Below are 13,807 nucleotides of genomic sequence, written 5' to 3'. Positions count from 1 at the left end.
GGCTGGATACAGGTGTAGGTCATAGGTAAAAGATTCAATTGTTAGATAAAGAAGAAAACAAAAACCTGCCCCACAATGTTCTCGTAAACATATCAAATCCTTCCGACTTCCACTATACATGCAGCACCTATCCAAAACATAGGTATACTAAAATTATCCAAACTTCCTCGTAACCCATTAGACCTTTCCGCGTCCCACGTTCATCTGAAAATAAACACTAACCCAGATATCATCCTATAACACTTAACAGTCTATAACCATTCATCAACACCGTCTTGAAATCTCTCCTTCTCTTTAAGGGAGAGGGAGCTTCAGGGTTTTAGCGATCCCCTTCAACCCACTGATCTCGGTTGTGATATCCACCCGACGCCGTTTGCTTCTGGCCTGATCCTCCCCTTCCTCCTCACCAGACCATGGTCTCCGCTCGGCCACCCTAGGCAGCGACCGACGAGGAGAGTAGGCGCGTGTAAAGTCCAGAGTGTCAGGTGATCCATCCTGATCTTCCTCACCGTCATCATCATCACTCTCGCTGAAAAGGGGCGACATGGTTTCCTTTTGCTCAGTTTCTCTCATCTCTTCATCATTGTCTTCATCTTCATCCGTCTCCTCGTCGTCCTGATCCGCCTTACAGTTGTCGCACTCTTCCGGTACCTCTGTCTGGAATACCACCTTCAGTCTCTCCTCAGCCTCACGGTTCATGATGGGCCAGACAGGTGATTGCAACAGCCGATTAGCCTCGTACAGCCTGTCGCTCCGCATGATCCACTTGATCCGAACCAACTTGTAGTTCTCACCGCTGGTGTCCCTCTGGTTGTCCAGCCGGATGGCCAGACAAAATGGGGTGCGTTCCGGACAACAGCATAGTTCTACGCTCCAGCTATCTGGCGCCCGCTGACCCCGTCGGGTGCACGCAGTGCGCCGATGCGCCTCGGCCTGATCCTGTGAAAGTGCCAATACAAAGTTCAGGCACCGCCAGTTGTCCAGGTCCCCGTCGCGGCGCAGCTCCTGGTCCCAGGTGGAGGGCGTAGTCCGCTTGGTATCGCAGTGATTGCTGATCACACCGTCACTGTCAGTCCCGTCCAACTCGGCATCTCCCAAGAGATACTCGGCTTGTCGAAAACACTCGTCGTGTTTTCCTGAAGAGTTACCAATGACAAGGGCCACGAAAAATCCCTCGACCGCTGACAGATCACACCACTGCGGGTGGTTCTGGGTGGCATACCTCGCAGGCGCAAATAGCTGCACGAAATTGACCGGGATCCAATAGCTTTTGCCCATGGCCTGCACGACATCCCACCCAGTCCGCAGCGGATCAATATCGAACCACATCAGCTTCAAGACGTTTAGCTCCGATCCAACAGTGCCTGGGGGGATACGCCACACTTGATACCTCAGGCAGTAGTTGGCTTCCTCTGGACAGCAACAGTACTCATCCACGCCCTGCAACATGGCATTCACGCAGGCCCATGCTCCCCAGTTAGCAATGGATGGAGGGTCCCGGCCGACAATCAGCGGACCCTGGCCCTCAGCTTCGCATGGGAGCCTCACTTCACTGTAGCCAAGAAAGTGGTGATGCCTGTGTCGGGCGACGCGGTAGGTAACTCGGGAGAAGAAAGCTTCTGCCATGGCGGTGTCGACGAGCGAGAGGTCGTCATGGTTGTCGGTAGAGCTGGGCGACAGAAAGACCGCAAAGTTGATAGGGTTCCAGTTCCACAGTCTGCTGCTGGCCAGGTGGCTCAGCGAGTTGTTTGCACTGGACGAAGGCTGCCAGAACACGATGGAAGGGAGGTGATTGCAGGCACGGCTGTTCCGCTGCCTCGCAAGATCCCGCTCAGCCTCGACCTCAGCCTTTTCCTCCGCCGTGACTTTGAGGGTATCCGACTTGTCAACAGAGGTGTCTTGCATTTTGCTCAACTGAGCCAACACCTTGTTGAATCCTTTTCCGGTTATGCCCGCTAGCTTCCTGATCTCGGCGGTTGACTGCCGAATCATGTCGTCCGTAACCTCACAGCCCTCCCTATCCATGTCTCTCATCATCTGCAAAATAGGGTTCGCCACCAGCATTGCTAGCATGGATGTGTCCATGGTTCCCTGCCTGAACCCCCCATCATCCGCCATCTTGGACAGTTTCTCCACCAGCCTGTCCAAGCTATCCCCCTTTTGTTGCAAGGAATCGACTGTCTCGACCAGTCTGGTCAACCAGTCAGACTCAGCTTGTCGGTTCTCCAATGAACCTCTCCCCACACTACTCGGCATACCATTCTGTTCCGAGAAATCCAATTCGAAGGGAGCGAGTTCTGGTTGTCTGGGCAAGGCAAAACCGTTGTCGAGGTCTTGTCCTGGGTTACGTGAAAGGTGACGGGTATCTGTTTGCATACGGATAGGCGCGGAGCGATGGGAGATCTGGCGTAGAAGACGGTCCCTAATAGCTCGCTGCGGGGGTATTCTTGGGTTGAGAAAGGCTGGTTTCCCGTTGGGTGTGTGACCCAGGAGACCCATTTTCAAATGAGGTGTCAAAGGGCGATGGCCTTAACGTGTACTGCTGTTGCTTGAGTATTGGAAGAGAGAGAAGAAGGAAAAGAAAGAGAAGAGTGAGAGGAGAGACAGAGGCAAGAGAGAAGAGAGGTAGGAAGGCAATAGAGACAAAAGGGCAAGAGAGACAGAGAAGGTATGTGTGACTTATACCTGGGAAAAAAGCTCAGTCATGATATCTTCCGAGGTGGCAGTTCACATGGCACCGTTTGGATGCGTGGGTGGGGATGTGGCGTTGGCAATTGGATTCCAGCTTGTCCTCAACCGTTTGCCGCTATTGTTCGTGTTGGTGTATCGGTGGCTGGATGGTGGAAAGCTGTCTGGAGAGGTTCCCGCATGTTCGCGATAGATCGATGGATGAGCGTTCCGGAAATGTTACTGAAAGGCCCGCGAATGACACTGCATTGAGGAGGCAGGAAACAAGAGGAGCTGCGCCTGGCCGATGTGAATCCCGACGTTGTCGCCCACCACCCTCCCCCCTCTCCACGCAGACACCATCTTGCTATCACCAAGTCGGGGGGTTGACGTTGTCCGAAGTTCGATCTTCTGTGGAGCACTCCCAGTGGGTTGGATGGAACCTTCGATGGTTTTTCTCTCCCGCCATGGAAGTGGAAAAAGTTTGGTCAAGTGCACCGCCGGACAAACCCCACAAACCGGAGATTGTGACTCGTGACGGCCTGCTACGAGAACCCAAAACACCACATATCTCTCGTTATCTCCATCCTGAAAGCCTTGAGCGCTGCTTGCACAACCTACACCAAGCCCTTCCGTTAGCTACACCACCAAAAAGCAATGCCGTCGATGTCACAACGACAGTAAAGTTTGCACCACAGACTGATCAAAAGCCTCAAGCCTCGATGGGCGCAGCAAGCCACTGATTTGCGTGTCGCAAAAGCTCAAAATGATATTTATACATCAACAAGTCTCCCACTCCAAACTTCCACATCCAGAGGAAAAGAGTAATACTACAAAACTACAGCCCAAAAAAGTGCAGAGCAAACTCATCCCATAACAACAACTCGCAATACTTCTTCAAAATGATATCAAAATAGAGAAATGAAATAAAACACCCATGGAACCAATCAATCCCTTCCAACCAAACCAAACCCTTCCAGAATCCGTGAACAAACGCGCTGCACGCCTTGCTTGCTGAAACAAGAAAAGTCGAAAACTCAAACCCATCCTAGAAATGAATATCAAGCAACACTATCCCTTCCACCTCTCTTCCACCCCACTCCAAACCACACCTTCAACCTCCCCTTCCTCTGCCTGTCCTCCCCAGACGAAGACCCAGCTGACGATACCCCATCCCCGGTTGTTGTTGTTGTTGTTGTTGCTGCTCCCCTACCCCTCAAAAGCGCAGCATACTACCTGCCCTGTCCTTTATCCCCCCTCCCTCCCTCTCCCCTCTCCCCCTCTCCCTCTCCCCCCCCCTCTCCCCCCCCCCCCTCTCCCTCCCCCTCTCCCTCTCCCCCTCTCCCGCTCCCTCTCCCCCTGCTGACTCAACTGCAACTGCCTCCTCCTCTCCCGTTCCAGATTCTCCCTCAACGCCATATTCTCACTCTCACTAGCATTAATCCTCTTCATCGCCTCCCCCCGATCCAGTATCCTCCCCTCCCTCTCCGCCTTGAGCTTATACTCCAGATCCCGTAGTCTCAGCATCCATTTATTCTCCATCGACTGCCCCGTCCCACCTTGTGAACCAGCAACCGAAGCCGTATTAGAGCCAGCTGCTTGGTTGGTCAAGCTCTCCCTCGGTGTCTTGTCCTGTTGATGTAGTGGTGAGGTAGGAGCTTCATTGTCCGTGTGGTGGGGCGTAGTCCCGTTGCTGTTGTTTGCAGGATTACTACCCCCGTCAGGAGACAGCATCCCAAACTCATCAGCCGCGAGATGGGTCCTCGACGAGTGAGAGTGGAACTGGCTTGAGGAACGAGACGGTACAGGTGCGCCCGTCCGTCCAAGCGAACTCCCCCTGCTACCCGTCTTGGGGATCCGGCTCTTAGCCTTGGGGCCAGTGGGCACAGAAGGGGATGGGCTCCCCCCAACTGGAGAAGTGGGATCATGCAACCCATTCGGATCACCAGTCGCCGCGTAAGCCTGCCGGGCTCTAACCTCCGCAGCTGTCCGCAAGGTGTGGCATTCTACTTTGAGCTGTCTGTACGCCTCCTCCAAGCGAGCAAGTTTGTCCGCGTCACGCGAAGAGTGGCTGTGGCCACTGAGTTGTCCGGTGGCAATGTTGTTGCGCACAATGGACTCCAGCCTGTCGAGCTTCTTGGTTCGCTGATCTAGCAGCCCTTCCAGAGTCTGGTACTCTTTCCAGAGGTCCTTTTCGACCGACTTGATCTTGGTCTGGAAGTTACCAATCATCGTCTCAATCATCTTGACAGCCGCCATCAGGTTCTTGCTGAAACCGGGAAGCATGGTCGAAACAGCCTCCAGACTGGGCAAGGCACGCCCGTTGATGAGGCTGTTGTCATGTGCCCAATCTGAACCACAAAGGGTGGACAGACGGGTCCAGAGAATGAGCAACAGGTTGTTGCGCTCCGTAAGCTGCTCCTTGAAGCTGCTCTCCAACTGAGAGATGCGCTTCTTGTCTGCAGCCTTTTGGGCCTCGAGCTCCATGATCCGCGAATCTTGGGAGCTAACCGTGCGGGTGACATGAGAGTGCGTCTTTTGGAACGTCTCAAACTGGTTCTTGACGTTGCGGTGGGCGGCCCGCTCCTTGTCGAGCATCTCGGCCAGCTTCCGGGTTTCGTGGCTGTGAGACTCGAGTAGAGCATCACGCTGCTTGATGATGCGATCCTTCTCGACGAGCGAGGCCTTGGTAGAGTCGAGGTCGCGGACAGTGTTTTCGAGATCCCGTTGCATCTTGGCGATGTTCTGAAAAAGCGTTAGCCAAGACCTTCCACGAAGCGTCACGGCCAGGGGACCCACCTTGAGCAAGCTGGACCTAGTACCGCTCAAGTCACCCAACGCCTCGCGCAAGTTGTTTTCGAGCTCCAGTAATCTCTCCTTCCACTCGGTGGCTTCGACCTCCCGGCTCGACAGACTCTTCCGGAGTCTCCGAGCCTCGTCCTTGGCCGTCGATGCCTCCCGGTTGAGTTCGTTGACAAACTGCTGAACCTCTTCCTTCTCCTTGTTGGCGACAATCTCGCGTTGTCTTCTCTCGGTAGCGAGACGTTGCTCCAGCTCCCTGGTACGATCCTTCTCATCCCGCAGGCTCTGCTCGACATTAGCGAGAGCAGCCTCGAGGTCTCCGATCCGAATCTTGTCTCCCTCCTGCTCTTCTCGCAAGAAGGCAATCTCGCCCTGGCTGGACTCTTGCTGCACCGACAGGCGGTTAGCCTTGTCGTTGGCTTCAAGCAGCTTAAGCTCGAGTTCCTCCAACTCCCTGTTGGCGTCGCCCAGCTCTTGCTCCAGTTGGGAGATCCGGCGAATCTTGGACTCCTGCTCATCTTCCAGTCTGACAAGTGCATCACTCATCTTACGCATCTCTTCCTGCAAGGCGTCAAAGTTTTCGGTGCGGTCATTGAGGTCAAGCTGGAGTCTCTCAATTTCGCCGGTACGCTGGTCTGCTTCTCCCTCCAGGGCATCAATCTCTTCTTGTGCTTCCTTACGCAAGGCTTCGAATTCGGCCTCGAGGTTGGCATGCTCTTGCAGTGCTTCGTCACGCTCCGCCTGGAGGGCCATCAAGTCGTTCATAGCGGCGTCAATATCCTCTTGCAGGGCGGCGACCAGCTCCTCGGCTTGCTTCTTAGCTTCCACCGCGGTCTCAAAGTCTTCCATGCAGGCATCCAACTCTCTTTGCAGATCTTGATTCTGTAGCTTGAGCTCGTTGTTCTTGTCACGCAGCTCGGCCAGCTTCTCCTCGAGCTCATCCCGGTCCAGGTCGTCGAGAACTGTCGTGGCACCGCCGCTAATGCGTGAATGGGACCGCTCGTGAACACCAGCCCGGGATGCCGACCGTTCCAAGAGACTGTCGATAGTCGATGGGGCTGGGCCGCCTCGTCGTTGGGCCATCTTGAGATCTTCAATCTCTTGGTACAAGCGCTCCTTCTCTCGGTTCCTGGACGTCAACATCGAGGTCTGGGCGCCCACTTCTCGGCGGAGCTCAGCGTTCTCGTGGCGCAACTGTTCACTCTCCCGGCGTAGGTCATCAACCAGTGTGACACTCACAGTTGTTGCGTTGTCCATATCCTGGGACGAAAACGAGGCTGTCGGTGGTCGTGCTGCGGGTGAGAATGGTGCGTGCCTCCTGCTGTGGTGGAAGCTAGATGATGAGCTTATTGGTAGCCCCATTTGTTGGGCCACCTCCTGCTTCAACCGGAATACCTCGTCGCGTAGCCGGCGATTATCCTCGTCGCTTTGTTCTCTCCTGGCAGTCTCTTGTTCCAACAAATCCTTCCAGACATCCGCTTCCTCTTGTCGGCCAAGATTCTCGCCCATTCTCTCGCCGGCCCTTTCTCCCAAAGTCTTGACAAGCTCGGCCATCTTTCTCTTCTCCGCTTCCCTGTTAAGGTTCTCATTCCGTAGCCTCTCAATTTCCGTGACGTACTCCTCCATTTGTTCTCTCAGGTAGATCAGCTCCTCCTCCCTGTCATGCGCATCCTCATCCTCAGACCCGGCGCTCTTAGCTGTCCCCGGCCGTTCGTCTTCGTCCTTCAATTGCTTCTCCAGCTCCTTCACCCGCCTCCGCAACACCTTGTTATCCCGCTGCAACACCGCCAACCCAGTCTTGAGCTCCACATTCTCCGAGATCATCTCCTTAATACCCTCTTCAGAGAGCTTGTCCAGACGGTCGCTCAAAAACATAACCTTGAGCTTGAGGTCAAAGTTCTCCTTGCTCAGCCGCTCAATGGTGCTGCTCTGCTCCTTGAGCGTCAGGCTCTTGCCATGCCGACTCGTCGTGGACGCCCCAAGATTGACATTATCAAACGTGACGGACCTTCCCGGCGTCGTCAGCCCCCCCTTGGACTTGTATTCGTTCGCCAGCGATTCTGGCACGTGTACGTCTCTAACATGTCGGGCGAGCACAGTATCGGTCGGGGCGGCAAGCGCAGCCGAGGATTTGGATTGGGTTGGGGTTCGCAGCACATCATCGTCCTCCTCTTCATCGTCGACACGTGGTGCTCGTCTGTGTGGTGGTGGTTGTGGTTGGGGTGAGAGGCTCGAGTCGACTTCGTCCAGGGTTTCGAGTTGACCGACGCTGGGCCCGATATGATCGTGCATGTCGTCAACTCCGCTAGCTATGCTGCCCATGCTGATAGACCGGGAGAGAAAGCTGTTGAAATTGCGGGGCATGCCCAGCGAGGGAACGGCGCCCCCTGATTGGAGCGCATAATCTCCAATTCCCACGGTATTGTCGCTCTCAGGATCGGTGAGGGTCGACGACACGGACGAACGTTGACTAGCGTTTCGACTCCGGAGGAACTTGGGACGGCTGGCAGACTTCATCGCCTGGCTGTTGACGCTCCCTGTGTCGACTGATGCCCGCTGCCAATTGTTTTCTTGATCGTTGTGGTGGGCTGGTTCTTCCTTGCTCGGCGGTATGACCAGAGAGCTTTCGGTAGAATGATCAAGGTATGGCTCGTCTTTAAGAGGGTTCGTCCTGTCGGGGCTGGTGTCGGCGTTGATGGACACGGCCTCGGAAAAGGCTCTCGATATCGTCCGCGCCGCAGCAGCCGCTGTCGGAGAGGAAGAAAATGCCTCCAACGACCGCGTCGCCTTGCTGGTATCCTCCTGCTTTTCGTCGTTGCCAGACTTGGTTAGCTCGGACACGTCAGCGTTATTGGATGTACCGGAAGCCGTTCGACTCGGGACGGGTAGCATCTGCGACTCGTCGGCATCATCTGCAGGCGCCTTCGGCAATGGTGCAGCCGGCTTCTTTGACGGCGAGTCGAAGACAAACGTATCGTCAAAGCCATTGCTGGTCGAGGGAATGGGTGACAGAGGGGCGTCAAAGCTAGACTCGATGTCTTGCAGGTGCTGTCGAACAGCGATCTCAGCCTGGGAATCGGAGTGTCTCAGATCACCGCTAGGGCTGTCAAAATAGCTGGTCTCGGGCACGGCGAGGGCGGAGGGCGGGTGCAGTGGAGGGATGTTTTCGGGCTTGAGATTGCTTCCTCTGGCGGAAGCGGAGGTGGCGGGCCGTTTGTTATCGGTAGACTCTGTGTCGCCGATCCAGTGGGCGTTGCTCGGCCGGGAGGGGCGATCGTGGTCGCCGTCGTTCATCTTGGTATTGCGGTGGTCGCGGGGTCCGTCCCTGGATGTGCTCTCGTAATTTCCAGCAGAGATGGAAGGGCGGTGGTCACGGATACACAGCCATTGAGGGGCAGTGGGCGCAGGTCTCGTGGGGCAATTAAGGTTGGTGATATTTGGGACGTTGAACCAAGCGGCGGCAGCGTCTGGAAACTCCAAGTAATCGTGGGCAGGGCGGTGATATGGGGATGTCAATTTCGCAGCAAATGATGGTGATGCCAGGATGCTTCAGCTTGGAGTTCTTGGCTGTTTGCTTCTCCTTTTGGCCCGTGAGAAGCCAAAAATTCCTGGGCGCGGGCGCGTCACGGTCCGTGCATCGATCCACTAAGTGTCGTCAGGATGCCTGCTTCCGTTGCTACGACAGCCGCTCAGCCAATCAGATAGCTTCCCAGTCTTGGCTGTGAAACAATCTTGGCATTGGAAGCAGGGACTTTTTGGACATCACCAAACCATCATATGTTATATTCCAAACACTACACAGTACGCTGTAGTATCGCTATCCCTCCTGATCCAGACCAGAGACGGGCGCGCCGATCTCGCTGTGAATTCTAGTAGACGCTGGCGCCTCGGCGTAATTTGTCAAGATTATCTCGTCGCTTTCCACCGCCGGACTGAACATCAGGTTATGAGGCTGCGGAAGTCTCTCCCGGAGCTCAGTGAAATATAGCACCCGTTCCCTTTCTTCCCTTTCTTCCTCTTCAAACTTCCTCTTCATCCGCCTCCACGCCCGGCTTATCGCCTCCACCTTGGTCGCCTTGAGCATCTTTTGGCCCTCCGTGAGCCCCTTCGTGTGCATGGCGATATCAAGAAGTTGGTAAATTCCCGGGATGACTGATCCTAGCTCTTTGTCCCTGTAGCAACTTCGCCATAGATGTTGATACCGTATTTATCTTCATTGGTTCATTCATCCGTACTTTTCTCAAAGTCCGCCAAGTTTTTTACTGATAGTGGCAGCGTATTCATCAATCGGATCTTCCATTCAGATATGGCCCTCATCCAGTCAGGCACGCCTTCGATTCTGGGCACAGGACAAGTATCCTGTCGTGGGCAACATGTCAGTCAAAGTCATATCAATCAAGCTGGAAATCAAGGATAGCATGAGGTCTTACGCAGCACATAGGAATGCGACGCATGAAGTAGAGGCGTGCGCCCCCTTCCCTAGACAGCTTGAATACCTATTTCAGGGTCCCTTCAGTGCATTTGCCAGGTGCCTTGCATTTTGCGAACTTGGTCTGCTTGCAGTAACAGGTTGTGCGCGATATGAGCACTGGCATCTTGACGATGGGGTGTAAAACGAGATGATGTAGGATGCAAGCTTACGAATGATGGGTACTTTTCCTCGGCATTGATGTAAAAGTTCAGTGGCTCAGTTGAGGTTTGGTGGTGATCTGTTGGGCAAAGCCCATGAGGTGGCTGTTACGTCACCCTGGCAAGCAGGAAGCACCGAGTTTCACTGTCGAGAGGTTAAGTCTATGGCCTACCAATAAGGAAGCTACACTCCTCAGCAGTTACCGGCTGGCTTCTTCCACTGAAAATTCAAGTCGAGAGACCTTCAGATAGGTAGATACCCATGTCTGTCAAGGCGATAGAAAGATTATTCACATGTCTCAAAGACTACCTGGTCTGGAACTGGAATTTGGAAGTGATTCGAATATCTCATGGTAAGGTACCTTAGGTACCTATGTTTAGTACTAACTGCCATCTCAAGCCGCGAGTATTCAGAGGGCATTGACCAAGTTGGCTCTACTATGAAATCTATAGGCACCTACGACCCAATTTCTCCAAAGCTAGGGCAGTGAATCTCAAACAGCTGCAAGTCCTGTGAGTCTGTGGCAGCTGGCTGGCCTCCTCCCCAACACTACATGTAACATTCCATTCGATGTTGGTGGTGTATACCAAGTGGCGCCACCATGGATCTCAGCATGCAGTCAGGGATGATTGCTGACAACCAAACAGTTGCTTTGAGTCTAGCGTTCCTTTGTGCATTCCAACCAGCCTTGGCTTTTGTCAACGGTTGAACAACGCACACGATGAAAGGCACATCGGAGCCTTGAAGAAACCCCACTTACCATCTTGCTCATTGGTGCACACATACTTGGTTGAAATGGATTGCGAAATACTGTTGGCACTGGCCTTGGGATGTCCTCGTAAGTGTGATAGGATCGAATAAAGAACAAGATTTTAATATCACTTCCGGCCAATCCACAGCGACCCTTTGTTCGCATGGTAGATAAATAGAGAGGATAGGCTCTGATCCCCATATTCTTTGAGTCCCATGACACTGCATCCAAGTCAAGGATTCAACATTAACCACAACTTCAACGTCCCTCTCGTCCGTCACAACAAGTCTAGGAAGTTGGGAAACATAGACAACGGAGGCAGTTCAGATGGTAGCACTGGTGGCACTGGTCCACATGAAAATTGGGTGGGTAGTGGAGAAAGAAGGCGAACGTCTAGGTTCAAAGATGATGGCGAAAAGAGAGGCAAAAAAGCAGGCAAAGGGACAGGAGGATAAACCTCCCGCGAACCAAGATGCAGGAACATCCGACGGAAACTCAAGCCAAAAATAGGTAGAGTGAGTTAGGTATTGGTGTATGGAATGTTGAACAAGAGTGGAGTTCAGCATAGGGTCAGAGAGCCATTCAGGGGTCCAGGGGGGCATATTGTGGATGCCCTTACAGCACAAATTGCCTTACCTTACCTACTTGAAAATGGACTTGGTTTCTAAAAAGCAGCCATATTCAACAACCTGACCTTTGCATTTATGAACGTGGACTTTGCCAGGATGAATGATGAGGTACCTATTTACCCACCTGCCGCCGCAGCTAAGCCTGACTGCCCAACCCTTTGGTAATTGACCTGTCGCCTTTGTGATTCATGACAGCTCATCATAGTAGCCGTGTCTGAGCCCAAGAGTCAAGCCTGAATGTGCATTTTGGTGAGATATACTATTTTCGTAAGCAAGCCTCACCGAACTGCCTCCACGTTTTATCACCTTGGCAGGACTACCTGTCTTCCCGCTTTTATTAAAGAGGCGCGCACAGGTCCAGCTGCACGTGCATTGGTTGGTCACACACAGGCAAAGGCCACCCACAATTCGCCTGGCGGGAGGCGGTGCAGCCCATGTTGCCTCCTCAGCCTGACAGAAACTGCATCGAAGTAGGACTCTGCCTTAACCGCTGAGGCTCCCGAATTTCGCGCATTGGCAACATCTCCTCATCAATACCATAATGACCAGGCTGCCCCCGTTCACCATCACCAGCAGCTCATATCTATCGCGTCAGAACCAGAATAAAACATGCCACTGTGCCGGTGCCAGAATGTTGACTTGAAGCCGAACTGCCGGTCGTCGCTGAACTGTGCTGTCTGGCACGATAAAGAACTCTATTGTGAGGGGTGTCGCGTATGACCTGCCCATTCCATCCAGCTTCATCCATCATGTCGCGTTTTTGATCAACCCTGAATGGTTTTATTATATCCGACGTAATGTTATTGAAAAATACATAAGAATCGTTTCTAACAGCTACACAGGACAACAGATGCCAGTTCAACAAGTCACCCGTCTCTCCCAGAGGCGGATTTGATGGATATCGGGCAATGTCACCCCCATTCGCCAACTACAGCCGTGACATGCTGGTCGGCCATGTGAACCTCGTCAAGGTGCGGGCACCGCAGGACTATCAGATTGGATTCCAATCCTACATCGAGGCTATGGCAGCTATTGCGCTGGGAAAGGCCTCTGCATCCGAGGTGGTGGAGCGGTTGGATCAGGCCATGAGAGAGCATGAAGCGGAAAGACAGAGAGACTTGGCAATGAAGGATGGTGATAAGAAATGAAGGTGCACGGATGTCTTGATAGAGTGGTCACTGGGGTTTCTTTGGGAATGGAATTGTGTTTATTTCAGAGGTGTGTTGATGAAGATTGTACACTGGCTTTTCTTCTCTACGTTGACGATTCATGACACTTTCTTTCACGCGTGATCCTCTTTCTTATAACTTATGACTGGTAGGCTTAAAGCTGCACATCCTGGCTCCACAAGCAAGTCTGGTGTATTCAGAATTTTATAAGTAATCAGTTGGGAGTAGCTGTGATCAGGATAGGGTAACGAGGTTTATCTCGAAGGACTGCACATGGCTCAACATGAACACATGCGTATCTTAAGTATGAGTTGTCAGTGGTCACTGAAAATAGATAGTGATTCAGATTACTATGGTGGAACTAAGATATAATGGCACCGAGCAGACAACTTTCTCTGGTTGTTTCAGCAAGCCATCAACCTCCACAGCTTCTACCGTTGGGCTCGACACAAGCGATAAATCCAACACGCTTTAAACCCCGAAGCACGGCTATCAAAATGCCTACCTGTAAATGCCGCGCAAGCCCCAGCTCCTGCAGAGCCCGGCAATGCCAGCAATGGCACAATACGTCCAGTTTGTGTGGGATGTGCCAGGTAATTAACTACAAGCTGTCCTGAAAGGTCTCCAAGTGAGCTGGTGCTAATTCTCCCAACAATAGGTTACCTGTCATGTCGCCCCGTCGTCTCACCAAACTCAGCAACCGGTCTACACTATCACCAACCATGCCAATAACACGCATGCCAGTAACACCTCGTCCTGGTCGCCATACCTCGCAGCCCAAGGCAGTAATAGCGGCGGACAGGCTCACGGGACAACTTAAGGGGACATTGTTCCCAACGGAAGCCACCAGAGCTTGCTCGGTGTTTCATATCCCAACAATGACAGCCTGGAGCAGAGGCAGGCTTATGCTGACTATATAATGGATGGGTACAAGGGCAAAACGAGCTTTTATCACCCGTACCAGAACCAGAAGAAGTAATTTGGAGGAGGGCAACGAGCCAGATAGGTTGAATGCCAAACAGGTCCTGGGCACGCGGTTAGGTAGTTGAGAACACAGAAAATGTAGTTTATTTGGAGACATTTTGGGAACATTTCACCTAAGCTGTGATCAACTTGCTCTGCCCTGTTGACTGGTATGCCAGGGGCACGTGCACCTTGG

The 13,807-nt window shown here is 53.1% G+C and overlaps 2 protein-coding genes across 2 annotated transcripts; both read right to left on the bottom strand.

Moving 5' to 3' along the window:
- Positions 1-294: 294 nt before the first annotated feature.
- On the bottom strand, positions 295-2,499 carry QC764_513075 (uncharacterized protein; the record flags this gene model as incomplete). The annotated part of the gene is made up of 1 exon (XM_062948522.1): positions 295-2,499. One exon carries the CDS (start codon positions 2,497-2,499, stop codon positions 295-297), a length of 2,205 nt encoding a protein of 734 aa, XP_062798726.1.
- A 1,400-nt stretch (positions 2,500-3,899) lies between these two features.
- QC764_513080 (uncharacterized protein) lies at positions 3,900-8,763 on the bottom strand (the record flags this gene model as incomplete). Its single annotated transcript, XM_062948523.1, has 3 exons — positions 3,900-3,953; positions 4,000-5,412; positions 5,467-8,763. The coding sequence occupies 3 exons, from the start codon at positions 8,761-8,763 to the stop codon at positions 3,900-3,902; spliced, it is 4,764 nt and encodes a 1,587-aa protein (XP_062798725.1).
- Positions 8,764-13,807: the final 5,044 nt, after the last annotated feature.

This window comes from Podospora pseudoanserina, chromosome 5 (genome assembly GCF_035222485.1).
Source record: "Podospora pseudoanserina strain CBS 124.78 chromosome 5, whole genome shotgun sequence".
Classification (NCBI taxonomy): domain Eukaryota; kingdom Fungi; phylum Ascomycota; class Sordariomycetes; order Sordariales; family Podosporaceae; genus Podospora; species Podospora pseudoanserina.
This window is presented reverse-complemented; position numbering and strand designations above follow the sequence as displayed.